Here is a 15052-nt window from a genome sequence, read left to right on the forward strand (position 1 = left end):
CGAAACATTAATATTATTAACTCCCGATACGTTCGATCTTGACTGTTTCTCTTTCAATGTAAGATAACAAAAACTAAAACAATTGTGTAATTGAATGAAGACAACTAAGCGTTGCTGCTAATGCTATTTTTTGTACTTAAAATAGTGAATTATCATTTGAAAATAATAAAACGGACGCATACATCTTAAGTTATGTAAGGTGATTTAAATTAGATAATTAGATAACTAAAACTTTGGTTATGACAAGTTTATTTGGTAAGTTTATACGTTACAATAATATGATACATTGGCTTTTTTTTCATTAAATAAAAACATAAAATTGAGAATAGAAATAGGGAATGTGTAAAAGAGGCAACAATCCGACCATAGCGCAGACAAAAGCCGCCACCAATGGATCGTCAATGCAACTCCAGTCCTTTATAAAGATTGGCAAAGTGTGTTTTAATTTGCATCACAGGTAGGAGAACATGTTCTACATCGAAAACCATATTCCTAAATCATGGTATATGTTGCTTTGGCACTCGAACTTGTGCTTGCGCAGGATTGAATGAATTTTGTAGCCGTGATTTGTTATCTTTCAAAAACCCATTACTTTCATTTTCATATCTTCCAAGTCTTTCATGTAAAGGTATAACATCTATTTCATTTGTACTGTTAGAATATTTATCAATAGTAGTCTGATTGTTGTAATTGTTTATATCACATTGTCGTGAATTATCGGACAAGTTTTCCGATGGTTGTAATATTTCACGGTCTGCATCAAATGTCTTTCTAAATATAAGTAATTTCCTGAAAAAGTATATATCATTTATGTAAAAGTATGTTGTATTCAATTAACTTTTTAGTAATTTATATAAACGTTCTGATGTTTGTTTCTTTCCGTTTTAGTTTTAGCAACACCAAAATTGGCGAGGACATTTTTATGTAACAAAAAGACGTGTGGTATTATTCCCAATTAGAATCAAAGGTCATCGGTTTTTCTTCAACAATACCTTAACATTTCAATATTATTGACATGTTTATTCGAAATCGACGCTCGTCTTCTTTAATGTAACCTGCTACAGGTTTGCATGTACCAATGTATCATTAACATATGGAAGAAAGGGGCGGAAGGGGGGGGGGGGGTACAGGGGTATTTTCGTGCAACTTTTTTGATTTCATGTGCATCCGTGAAAATGGTTAGTGATTCACAGTGTGTCATGAATTGGTAAAAAGATCAACGTGTAAGAAATTTTAAATTGTTGGTTCATCGTGAAATAGCAATTTTGTTTCGCGTTCTTCCGTCAGATACTCCCCCTTTTTACGCCCCTCAATATTTGTACACGTCATATGATAGGGCAGATAAATGTTAATGAATGGAAGTTGACAAAAGGTTATAACTAAAGCAGCTGATTCCAATTATGCTCTAAAGGACAAAACAAAGAAATTAAAAAAAAAATAAATATGAATGTATGAACAAAATGGATTGAAACTCTGAAAGTTGCAAGACAGCACTGATGACCTGTAGATCCAAGGCAGTCTTTTATCTTCTTATATACATTTGATTATTTCATTGGTTGATTGATATAAACCTAATGGATTTACGTTTGTACGTTTTTGTTACTGACTAGGAATTTTTTACCCGCACATCTCAATGTTGGGTCCTCAATGCTATTAATTAAGATTAACCGCCTCAGTTGTCTCGTGGTCGCGTGTTCGCCACGATTGAGGGAGATTATGGGTTCGTAACCCGGCCAAGTCCAAACAAAGATTAAAGGATGTACTTATGTGAGGTTTTGGGATAAATGTACGGACTCCTTGGTGTTTTTCCATACGATACAAGCTAAAAAAGGTAAAATATATTTTGCCCCACAACACGTATATATACTTTTAACATAGGACTTAATAACTCATAAAAGGTCATTTGACAAAATTTAAGCAGATTCTTGAGTTTCGTTCTTTTGATTTGAGACCCAATTAATACCAATGCAAATATAAGGTAAAATTCCGATTCAGCCTTTTCCAGACATATTTTATACATCAAATATCTCGAAAAGTAGCTCCACGACCTATCAATATTTTAGCTTATTTTGATCATTAACTAATAGTCTTCCAGCTTAAAGTATCAATTTTGAATTCTTGATTTATTTAATTTTACCTTAGATCACCTAAGTACATCCTTTATAAATTGGTAGTTTTTAATACTCCACTACACTCGCAGCATTAAGAAGTGAGAGGAAAACTTGTAGACAAGAGTAAAAATGACGTGCCTTCGTAAGGATATCTTTAACTGCGGATAGATAACCTTCGAAACTAGCACTTGAAATATCTTGCGTAGCCTGTCAGTCTTATACAATGAAGGGCTTATATTCGTATTACATTAAAATTTTCTCGTCTTGAATATACATATGTTATTCCTGCCGGATGTTAGTAGTCATTTATCATCATCATCTAGTTTGGATCAAAAGACATAACGTACCTTGTCTTACAAATAAATAGTGAAAGTAAAACAATAAGAATGAGTCCAATTCCACCAATAATGCCTCCAATGATAGCATCTAGAAGAAGAAAAAAGTCATCAGCATTAGTACAGAGTGTTGAATTTAAAGACCAAACAACCTATTCATTTCTACCGGTGATTTTTTTCTTAAAATTTTGTGTGAAGGTATTTCATGATTTGAGGAACAAAATATGATGAAAAAAATTGGGGGTCACTGACTTAGTTTTGTCACTATAGCAACCTCAGTTTCGTGTTTTCCCGAATATTAACAAAATATTTGCTTTAAAAAATCCTTTATATCTAACCTGCAAGCAAAATTCGTGTTTCAAGTTAAACAGTAGATTTGTATCTATCAAATACAGGTTCAAAAATTTAAGACTCATATTGTTTTGAACTTAAAAAATATGATTTATTTCATTCCCGCCAAAAATAAAACGTAAAAATGAAAAATGTTTCCAGTATTAAAAAATATCTACCAATGATTTCTTCTTAAAAATTTCAAGAAGGAAAGTGCCATGTGTACTATTCAAAATAAAAAAAAAAAAAAAATGTATGTTACCGACCTTTCAAAAAAGTTATGAGTAATTTTCATGTATTTTTTCTCGTTCGTTTTGAAGAAAAGAGTTGTCTTTCTTCAGAACATGCATCTGACGTCATAGTACAAACTTTCCTTGCTGGCGCACTATTTGAAAAAAATTGCAAATTGGACGTTTGAAACCCACATCTAAATTTCCAAGAATAACAACTGTATTCACATACTTTATTATCCGGTAATACAAGAGATTAAATGCATTTATCAGTATCAGATCTTATTATGTTATTGTCGCAAAATATTAACATTCAGAAACACCATCCGTCGGAATGATAGATTGTTTGAAATTACCTATCACGCCGCTTTTGTTAGGAAAGTCTGTTTTTGTCCTCTGCCCCTCATTAGCAAAATTATTGAAAATAAAAAAAATCAATTCAATTGGACGTTATCAAAATATCCAAACGAAGCAAGCAAGCTAACCAAAGTGTTGATCTACATACATCAGGAAATTAGCTGTAAGTTTCAGTGAGATCAGGCGAAATGTTAATCATTTCTCCTTAAGACAATTTGAAATGAAACAAATGACAAACGACAATGACCCTTTGTCATAATTTTATTTTTTCATTTTAAGATTTTGTCAAATAAGCAGTATAATTTTTTTTAACTTCATTGCTAGGTCGGACAGTATTTTACGAGAATCATTCAGACATCAGTTACATACATACGTTGCCAGTATGTCAAAACTTATAGGAATAATTGTTTATCGGCCAGACCTTCTGAATACTCAATTTTAAGAAAAAAATAAATGACATTACAATTAGAAGGATCATATTATAAGGAACATGCGTACTAAGTTTTAAGTTGATAGGACTTCAACTTCATCAAAAACTACCTTGACCAAAAACTTTAACCAAAAACTTTAACCAAAATCTTTAACCTGAAGCGGGGCAGACGGACGGACGAACGGACGGACGCACAGACCAGAAAACATAATGACCATAAATTGGGCATAAAAACAATGTTCACCTATCTAATTAACCTGTACACAATCGGTTCAAATATAAGACAAAATCACGCCTGTGTAAGAATAAAAAAATGAAATACAGATCGGCGCAAATGCAAAAAGTCGAGATCAAAATTTTGATTTTTATTATTTTTATTAGAAAGAAGGTTAAGTTTAGTGTCTTTTGTATCCATTTGTGTTAAATTTCCATAAGATATTAATTCCTCTTCACTTGGGAGACGTATTTTTTTAAAAGCGTACACCATGTTGGAATTCGTGAAAACGCGAAATACGACGTTATAACTTGACGGTTTTTTTCATTGCTAGAATCAACGTCATAGAGCTTTTATGTCACTACCAAGTTGCGTTAGTTGATGCGCATACACAATAGGCTGTTTGGTCTTTAATGCTTTCATTGATTTTTTTTTATCTATACGAACATATAGTGCTCTATTATAAGATAATCGCATTCATTGAAAATACAAGGATATTATTAGATCAAGTACATTATCGAAATAATGGCCAGAGTACCCGATGAGGATGGACGGCCTTGGTTTAAATATGACCTAAATTGAGATAAAAAAAAAACACCATGCGGAATAAAAATAATCAAAAAATTCTTCAATATAATATAGATAGAATACTTAAATAATTGCATGGCATAAATTCACTTGGGAACCAACTACGAGTGTCAAAATTAAGCATTCCTTACAACTTAATCAGAAAACTGTAAAATTCCTTTAAAAAAACAAAGACATTATATAAATGCTTGATGACTGCTTGGTGAGTTTAGACACGTGTAATAATTTAATAATGGTATTCAAGGTTTTAATTCTTATATTTTCAGTGCTGTATCTGTCATAAATGGTAATGATATAAAGGATACGAAGCACATAGCAGCAGATTATAGTTCATGATGTTTAATACCATTTATGAACAAAGTCAAGCGCAAGGTGCGTTAGTCTCCTATATCAGTTTGTTAAAATTTCTAACCCTAAACGCGTCTGCGAGATCTTTAGATTGATAATGAAACTGACCATTCTTATAAGAGAATGTAGAAAAATTATAATTACAAACATATCGAAATAATTTTCTAGTTCAGTGCTTGTAGGAAATTTTAATATTTCATTATAATTTATTTTTTATAATTAAAACTCACGATATGCGAGTGTTAGAATTAAGTAATAATCATACTTAAAATTGCTCTGTTGTTCATTGCATGTAATGTCGTAGTTTATGTGATAATTTCTTACCAAAACATAATTTCAGGCATTTTATAAATTGCCAAAGTTTAGAAAATGCCCGTAACTTGGTAAAAACGGCTATTAGATTAAATTTGATTAAAATGTTTTATTATTGCAGTAGAATGAGACTTTTTTCGGATTCAATGCAGTACTTAACATTACTTAGAGTTGCGTTTCCGTTTTCCTAATAGTAATTCACTATTGCATTGCATATGTCCTCCAAATCTCCTCTCATTTATTACATATGTAGGAACATCAAATAAAACGCATAGAATTATGCACTTAAAAACAAATAAAAACGAACTTTACTACATAAACATTATACATAAAGGCAACAGTACTATACCGCTGTTCGAAAAGCATAAATCGATTAAGAGAACACAAATCCGGGTTACAAACTGAAACCGCGGGAAACACATCACCTATAAGAGGAAAACAACAAAACAATTACAATATATATATACCTTGATGTGCCGTAAGAAAATAAATGTTTAAACAAACACTCAAAACTGAATCTCATATCTTACAAAGGATAATGGCAATCTATAATGAGTTTTTAAGCAGTTAAATACATCTAACGGCATTTGATGTGACCTGTAAGTGTTAAATTATGCACTCACCTAGATAGTTTTGTTTATTCTTTGTAAATGGTATAGGGATGGGATATGTGGCATCTGTAAATGAACATTCTATTCAGACGTTACCAATACACACAGTAAAAGACAAAAAGTTATTGAAAAGTACTAATGCTCTCTTTTATACCTCGTGATCGGCAAATATGTACTTGTAAAAAAAAAACCAACGAAACATGGCAATGCATTTTCCCTGGATAATGATAAAATCGACGCTGGATAAATCAGTATAAAGATAACAAAAAATAAAAACAAATCACGGGCAGTTCATTACGCCTATTGCAATCAAATAATATTTGCACAAGACACGTAGTAATAATATTATCACATTTAATAGGATACGGCAGTTATAGATTGTTGGTACATGCGTGCATTTGTCTATAATAATACATGTGTATGTAAGTTTTTGATATGGTTGATGTTTAGCAATTTACAACTCTAAACTTTGAGGGACTAATATTATACTATATTTATTGTTGACCTTCTGCTGTTGTCTCTTCTATGGTCGGGTTGTTGTCTCATTGACACATTCTCCATTTCTATTCTCAATTCTATATCCCTAAATATGTTTTTTATTACATGTACTTATGTATTCAGGTCGTCTTTGGTCACTGTTTATTATTTGACTGTAAACGTCCCTTACATTGCTACTAATTTTTGTAACAATTTAATAGAAAAAGTTGTATAAACATGCATATGATAATGTAAAATCAAATAAGATGTTTAACCAGTTATATAAAACTTTTTCCTTTGAACTAAAAAATAACATGCAACCCATACGTGCATATAGTACAGTCTAATGGTTTAGACTTACTTTGATAGTTGTGTTTTCTAGTTGTAGATGGTACAGTAGTTGGATGAGAGGGTTGATCTGTTAAAATGAATATGGTATATGTATGTAAACTTGTAATCATGCAATATTACATAATTATAAGCAGTTTCATATTTGAGAACAAACGTCTCAATACTCAATTTTCTTCGTTTAATCGAATAATGCTGTTACTTCTATGTAATTAATATAAACATTATTTTATAGATTTAAGGAATGACTGTAATAATTCTTCTGGCTATGAAGAAATAACATAAAAAACATGATGCACACTGCGTAGCGGGTTATTTTAAAGTGTGCACCATATCTTTATGTTATTTCGAAAAGCAATAAATTTTATTTACAGTCATTTCTTATAATTTAATACTTTATTTCATTTTATAACTGAGTAAATCAAGAAAAAACGTTGAATATGTCACGTACACATGACACAATTATGTCTATGGACTGAAAAACAAAACGACGTCAGCAAATCAGAAGATGCGTTACATCCAAAATTGAATTATTGATATTTATTTTTTCATTTGATGATTTACTTGTTTCTTTCCAATTCAAGAGTTTCGAATATCAATTAAGAAAAAAATATCAAATAATTTCACTTAATCATATACTGAATACGTAATCGTGCGATACCACACAAAAGTGAGCAGATGCATATAAGGTATCGCAAAAGCAGACAATAATTTATAATAATTCACTCCTATATATTCTTTCCATCGTCTTTTTTTTTTTACACAAAAGCAGATCCGTTGGATTGTAAAAAAGAGAATGCACTTAATATGACGACACGTTCATCGTGGACTCAATATTTGATTCTTTTGCAAAGCAAAATGGCCACGTGTTTGTCGTCCTTTGACTCATCGTTATAATGCTCCCAAGCTCTTTTTATCTTGATTTTTTTCCTTTTAAAGTTTTGCAGCATTTCTCGTTGTGATTTATGTTCATCATAAGTTGTTTTATTACTTTAGATGAATTCACACCGGCGTATGGTTTTAATCTCTATAATTGTTAGGTGTCATCAAAAATATTTTTTAGATGTAATAGTTTGCCTTCTCATCTGAGATTTCAATAAACAGGAAATGTTTGTGCACAATCATTCATACACATGGTTTATATCCTGAGACTAATACACTTACAATTAGGAGAATGGTGTATTCTAGTTGTAGATGGTAGAGTAGTCAAATGGGATGGATCTGTGAATACAATTAAATATATAAAGACTTGTAACACACATGTACATGATGTACAAGCGGTAGATTTTCATGTGTTGATAACACCATTTGCAATTCCATATCAACATGTACCACATAGGAATACCACAACGGTTGTCATGTCATATCTGGAACAGGATCTAATTAACGTTTTCAGAGCACATTAATTTACATTGGTTTGTTTATGTGTTCGTCTTGATCGTCTATAGTTTTCTAAATAGAGCGTTGTGAACGTGTGTGCACTAAAGATTATTTTTTTATTTTGCTATAAGTTTAACATTTTCTGTTTGATCTTTTTTTTTTTTAAATTTGCAATGTTCGTATGATCTTTGCCTTCTGTGGATTCATTTATTTTCGTGTATATTTAATTTCGTAGTTTTGACAATAACTGCATACAAAGCCTATAGAAAATGTGTTATTCGTTGAACATTTTAATTCGTGGTTCACAAAACCAACGAAAATTGGTATCCAAAGAATAATAATCATCAGTTGGGTAAATGAGCTGCTCTCTTTTTAGTGACATCTGAGATCACACCCAGTGTTTGATAAGATTCATATTATTTATATATAGTATTATAAACTGTTATTTGTTCTATTTCTTTATGCCTTAATATTGTTTGTCTTTCTTTGAATACTAGTTGCTTGCTTTGCATGTTTTTTTTTCTCTTTTTTGTTTCTAGATTGCATTACCTTATGAGAATCCTGAAAGTAAGAATCAAATTCCAGACCATGTTCGACGTATCTCAAATTGCGATACGCATTTATTGATTATATATTAATATTGTTCTCATCAGGATGAGCATTCGTCTTAATTTAGTTATTATATTAAATCACCACACATTCTTGGTTATGCTATTTAAACTTAGGTTTTACAAGATTAACCAACGGTTGGATGAGCAATCAATCAACGTGTGTACAGTCCGACATACTTTAATACAAGCCGCAACACATATGCTTCTTACTATTCTAGAGATGACAAATAAAATTTACTGATTCGCATTAATGTTTATTACTTCAATTAGTATATCAAATTGATGATAATACGCCTACATGTATTCAGAACACTCTAGTTATGAAAACTTACAGTGAGATTTGGGTTTTCTTGTTGTAGATGGTAAAGTAGTCTTATGTGAGGGATCTGTAAGAATAATATATTTGTTAGTACAATTATATATATTTAGACTTCTTAATTGTTGAAAAGTAATGACCAGTGTAGATTTTCGGTATGTGAAAAAGTAGATCTTAGTCAAACAAACATCAGAGATGTTGTTAAATTACAGACATATATATGTATATATGAGGGTATTTTCTATCAAACCAGTTTGGGCATATGGAAAATGGGACAGTGATCAGTGAGTTTACTAAGCAATGCTTTATTTTCTTAAAATGTCAATTGGTATGGTTATACCAGTCTTGTAGGAAATACCGACACCTTATATATCAAGCTGAATAAAAGTGTACGCAAGACGCGCGTTTTATCTACAACGTATTTACAAAACAGGTCTCTAAATTCTTTATTGTCGGAATAGTTTCATATTATACATTTGCAGACAACTGAATGTAATTCCTTGGAACAAGACAATACAAAATTAAGAATATGCGGTCTGATTGACCATGATAACTGTGTTTCTGCCTTTAAACTATTTCACCGTTTTTTCCCCATAAGCATTATAAATAAATTCATCATAGATACCAGGATTGAAATATTATATTGACGCCAGACGCACGTTTCGTCTATTAAACACTCATCAGTTAAGCTCAAATAAAAAAATATTAAAGAGGCAAATTAAATACGAAGTTGAAGAGTATTGAAGAAAAAACAACCTATAAGACATTGCAACATCATGCAATCTGCATTCTAGTTGTTACCTTCATTTCATGCAAATTATTGTATTTATTGGTCAAAAGTTTTTTTTCTTTCTATAAATTCAGTCTGGCTGTTTTGTAAAATATATAGTTTAAACTTACGCATTATCTAATTAAGTATCATGACTTTTTTGACTTGACCCGATTACAAATATCATGCTTTTAAAATATGTATAACCTGAAATCGTCTGGCACTTAAAAAACAACCCTTATTATGCAAAGTTTGTTCGATTATAACCGATCTTTGCAATTGTAATTTTGTTAAAATAGAATCACTTACTGTGCGAACTGTGTTTTCTTGTTGTAGGCGACGAAGTTGTAAGAATAGAAATATCTGTAATAAGGAAACAATCTGCATAGGTCAGAAGTAAATCAATGGGTATTTGCATATAGTGAAACCATAGTTGATAAATGATTTATGTAGTACATTGCATTGATTTTGAAAGGTCGTTTTAAAATAACAAAAATTAATAAAAAATAAAGTTTTTAGAAGATGATTATTAAAAAAAAAATACTCAAGTTTATTAAAGTAAATACAGACATGTTGAAGACTGGGTCGTCGATTTTATACACATCCAATACAAACTTGGGGTAATTGTAATTGTAATCGTTAATCAGCTGTAATTGATTACATTTTTTCAAGTAATCATTGTAATGATTAATCAGCCAAAAATCTGATTATATGTAATTTAATTTAATCAATTACTTTTCAAAATACCCTGTAATCCTGATTACTTTATGATTACATTCTGATTACAATGAAAAAAATCTTAAACTGTGTTTATGGTCAATAAATGAACCTTTTTGTTATTCTTATTTAATTACTAATAATATTTAACATGTTAAGATAGTTTGGTTTACTTTTTTTTTTATAAAGCATGATAATTGGTCATGTTGGTTTGTATACTTCAGTAAAAGAAAACTGTTACAGTATTGAAAAATCATCAATGGCCTTAGTAAAAGATATTGTACATATATTCACAATTTAAAAATTTACATATTATATATATTTGATAATAACTGTTATATTCAAGTAATAGTTTTCTTTAAAACCCTTAATTATAATCTTTTGTTAATGTTGTGATTTTTGTCAACTTTGAATTGACAGGTAGGAAACCAATTAAGGTTTGTTTTATTGCAATTACCAATTGAGTATAGCTGTAGGACAATATATATGGTAAAAGATAAAACAGACATGTGATCATTTATCTAATTAGCACAAAATTAATTAAAAGTTGGACAAATATCTTGTTTAAAATTAGCAATTTTTTTTCTATGTATTTGGACTGGACATGTAAAATGCAATGATTTTTAGTACTTGTATTTTGTTTACAATTTGATTAAACTGGTAATTCATTTCATCCATATTTTAACTTCCATAAACTGCACCTTGTAACCTTGTAAGTAGTACAAATGAAACATTCCCTCGGAAGGAAAGGACGTTGCTTGTACTACTATAAAACATAGTAGCATCAGCATTTATAAACCATTACGGGAATATGGAACTAAAATGGAATCATCGTTAGCCCATGTAAACGTTGTTCACAACCTGTTTAACACCAGTCCGATTGAGACTTGAATTGATATACTTGTTTGTTTTCCCTGAACGTCACGTTGCTTGTATTGGTTGTCGTTGTCTTATTCATGTACAGCTCTACCTTTTATTCATAAGCATTGGTCTAAAATGCTAATACAATGGTTGATTTTATAAAGTTATAGTTGAGAAATGAAATGGGGAATATGTCAAAGCGACAACAACCCGACCATAGAGCAGACATCAGCCGAAGGCCACCAATGGGTCTTGAATGTAACGAAAAACTCCCGCATCCGGAAGGGTCCTTCAGCTGGCCGCTTAAAAAATATGTGTACTAGCTATAGTTCAGTGATAATGGACGTCATACTAAACTCCGAATTATACACAAGAAACTTAAAATTCACACAAAGGCCAGCGGCTCCTGACTTGTGGCGGGGTTAAACATATTTATGAGATTTCAACCCTATACCTCTAGCAAATGTAGAAAAGTAAACGATAACTTTGTTTGAATGAAACCATTGATTAAATTGATATACAATATACATGTCAAATTCTAACCAAGAAACAAACACTCCTTAAACATGTTAAAGTATTAGCGGAAGATACCTAGGAATATGACAAACTGACAACGCCATGGCAATGAAAACTAAAAAGACAAAAAGACAAGTACACTATAACTTAAGAATTTTTTTTTAATAAAAACTAAGGAACACTCACCCCATTAAAACAAATACACTAGAGTGAGATCATGTACTTCTGAAGGGTAAACAGATGAACTAACAATTTTTTTCTCCAAATTTGCAAAACACAGGTCATGTACATTTCATTACACTTACACCGTACGGAATACATTTAGACTGTTATGGAAATAAAAACTTAAATAAACACAAAATGAGAGGGAAAAAGAACAATCCTAACAACTAACCAACGAGCAACACATTTCCGTTTAAAAGCTAGGAATAATATCAGGTATTCCTGTACGGAAAGCATAACCTTTTCCATATGTATCACCAGTCGTGTTGCTTATGTAAGTACAAACCTAATGATCTCACATGGAAAAAAATGAGAACAGGCCTGTGGTTTCTGCTTTTTTCACATATCTGCCATCTGGGAACACATTGTATATTCCATAATGGTCAACCATTATAGCTGGTCAATGATTAAAAGCAAACACTTTGAAACCCTCATAGGGACTCGGTTGATCACACTGGTCATTTCTTAATGATATACACTTACTATGAACATTCTGACTTTTAGTTGTAGACGGTGGATAGTTGGGATAGATGGTAACAAGTTGTGAAGAAGCTGTAAATAAACTACCTGATTAATTCAAACACAATATATTAAAAATAACAAAAGGTTGTATAGGAAGCATTTTAACTTATTGAGTAAGTAGATGTTTAGATGTTTCATAATTGATGCTTTGACTGAAACCATTGATATATATTTGAATAAATTATTATATGTCGTTAAGGCTATGTAAAAGGTTTCACAGAATATCTCGGATGTATTGTTTGTTTTTTGATTGTATTTCTATGATCTTATGTTTACACAATGTTGGTTGCCGTATCCTAATTATTGATATGCTAACCAAAAATACCTGTTTCAGTTGCTCACAAAAATGTAACAATACAACTAGACTACATACAAATATCATACAAGTAGGAGGTCAAGATAGCTATAAAACCAACCAACCCACTTTTTTCTTCGTAAATGTCAATTCAAACTCAACAGTATGACAGTTGTTTTCTAGTTGTGTCGTTTTTTTATATCAAACTTTTTAAATCTAGCGTTTTGTTTTGTCAGGATTTATGGAAATCATTTCTAAAATATGTGTTTTTGTTATTGCATTTAATATATAGTTCCTACCAGTTTCGCAGATAAAGTAAGGCAATCTTGTATTGCAGTCCATATATATGTACTGTGTTTTTGTCTTTATCCCGTTAACCGTCAACGGCCAAGATGAATCATTCAGCTCAGTTGAGCCACATTTAAGTGGCAAAGTGGTGATTTCATCTAAAGAAATTAAAGGTGGATCATAATCAACACAGAGAAGTACTACAGACTATTTGGGCGTGCATTATAATATATATAGGCAACAACTATTAACAAATGTTTAAATTTCATAATATAATTTAATATCGTGTAGATGAGAAATCCTCGATGGTTATTCAAATTGGAAAGAATACTTATGAAACAGTTTTTCTTTAATTGCGCTTTTTGTAAATATTTCTTTTAACAAGGATCAATCTTATTTGTCAGAAATACTTTATAAAAATGTATAAACTTCTGTTGTCATATTGTGAAAGCACAATGATGCTACATGCAAACAATGTGTAACATTATTTTAAGAAAGTCATTGAAAACAAATACAGTATACACAATTACCATCATGGGTATGTATTTCGTATTGAAAAGAATAATGTTGTCTAAATATATTTGTCCAGCTAGGTTTTTCAACGGAGGAACACTTTTGTTGAAAATCTTTTAAAAAATAGCTTCCATGGTTTTCAATACAATCACTCAAACCTTTATGCCATCCAGTATTTTCATCCTCAACCGGATCACCATCGTCTAGTTAAAGATAATGAATATGTATATGTCCATTTGCTATAATTCTATATATAGATTCTACAACTGCATCAATTGTAAATCGCGAGGCTTGCCGAGCGTGTTAAATATGTAAGATCAAACTGTCGAGAGTGGAAAAACATCGTATTACACGAGAGTTGGTGGTGGAATTTGTTTCTCTAAAGATTTTCAAACAATACGCAGACAAACTTATCCTTTCTTTGCGACTGATCTGCAAAAAAAATCTTTCTATGTGACGTCATCAGACATGGTCGCCTTTTTTCATGACGTCTGAATAGGAAATTCAGGGGAAAACAAGAAAACTCGACGTCATAATCGGATTTTAACCAATGAAGAACTGAGATCAAACGAACCACACGTTGATTAAATTTTTTATACAATGGATGCAGAAAGGGATAAATTGACGAAGAATTAGAGAAAGGGTTATAATATGCCTCACCAAAAGTTAAGCAACACTTAAATGTTTTTTCTTCTATTTTTTGTTTTAAAATTGAATTTGATACGGCTTTGATTTCATATGTTTCGTTACAGTTAAACAATCTGTTATTTGCTTTAGGTCTCTTTCTGTCTCGTTCGGTCATATAGATTCTTACGTCCGTAGGTATTTATGCATCCTTTATTCATCAAAATGAAGATATTTTTGAAATGATCTTCATGACAATGTTTACAAATAGCACTGTTTTAGTGTCCGATTTTGACCAAGAAAAACTTGCGAAAAAAGTATTTTAATTTTGGAAAATTGAATTACAACAGTTACCAAATAATCTGTATCTCCCTTAATCCGCTCATCATAAGTGTACTTGTGTAGTTTTAATTTTAAATCGATTGTTATTCTTTAATGAAACCTACCACAAACCCCTCTTATTGCAGTTGAAGTACAATTGGTCACATAAGGACCATCTATGTGCACAGAAGGTGAAACACATGAGCTAAACATACAATTTCCTATTTTATTTTCATACATTGTTGATCGTGGATATCCTAAAATTCAAATGCATAGCATAAAGGAACAAAACATATGAATAAAGTTTACAAATAGCTATACAAAATATATATTTGACTTCCAAGTCATTTGGTCTTTGGTAAATAAATTTCTCGTTAGCCACCATGCCACATTTTCTTACTTTAAA

The 15052-nt window shown here is 31.0% G+C and overlaps 1 protein-coding gene across 1 annotated transcript; it reads right to left on the reverse strand.

Moving 5' to 3' along the window:
* Positions 1-291: 291 nt before the first annotated feature.
* LOC139499455 (uncharacterized) lies at positions 292-14104 on the reverse strand. Its single transcript, XM_071288135.1, has 10 exons — positions 13719-14104; positions 13200-13346; positions 12567-12635; positions 10077-10130; positions 9015-9068; positions 7856-7912; positions 6705-6761; positions 5879-5932; positions 2459-2537; positions 292-789 (listed from the first exon to the last, which is right to left on the reverse strand). Exons 2-10 carry the CDS (start codon positions 13240-13242, stop codon positions 498-500), a joined length of 759 nt encoding a protein of 252 aa, XP_071144236.1. The 5' UTR covers positions 13243-13346; positions 13719-14104; the 3' UTR covers positions 292-497.
* Between the last annotated feature and the right edge of the window lie 948 nt (positions 14105-15052).

The sequence above is a fragment of the Mytilus edulis genome, chromosome 12 (assembly GCF_963676685.1).
Source record: "Mytilus edulis chromosome 12, xbMytEdul2.2, whole genome shotgun sequence".
NCBI lineage: Eukaryota > Metazoa > Mollusca > Bivalvia > Mytilida > Mytilidae > Mytilus > Mytilus edulis.

Bases quoted from the DNA above. Each gene is read 5' to 3' on its own strand.
- LOC139499455 (XM_071288135.1), bottom strand. From the start codon at position 13,242: ATGGACTGCAATACAAGATTGCCTTACTTTATCTGCGAAACTG. The intron at 2,538-5,878 runs GTGAGTGCATAA...TTCTTCTTCTAG, and splicing joins GAATAAACAAAACTATCTAG to ATGCTATCATTGGAGGCATT. The intron at 790-2,458 runs GTACGTTATGTC...ATACTTTTTCAG, and splicing joins CTATTTATTTGTAAGACAAG to GAAATTACTTATATTTAGAA.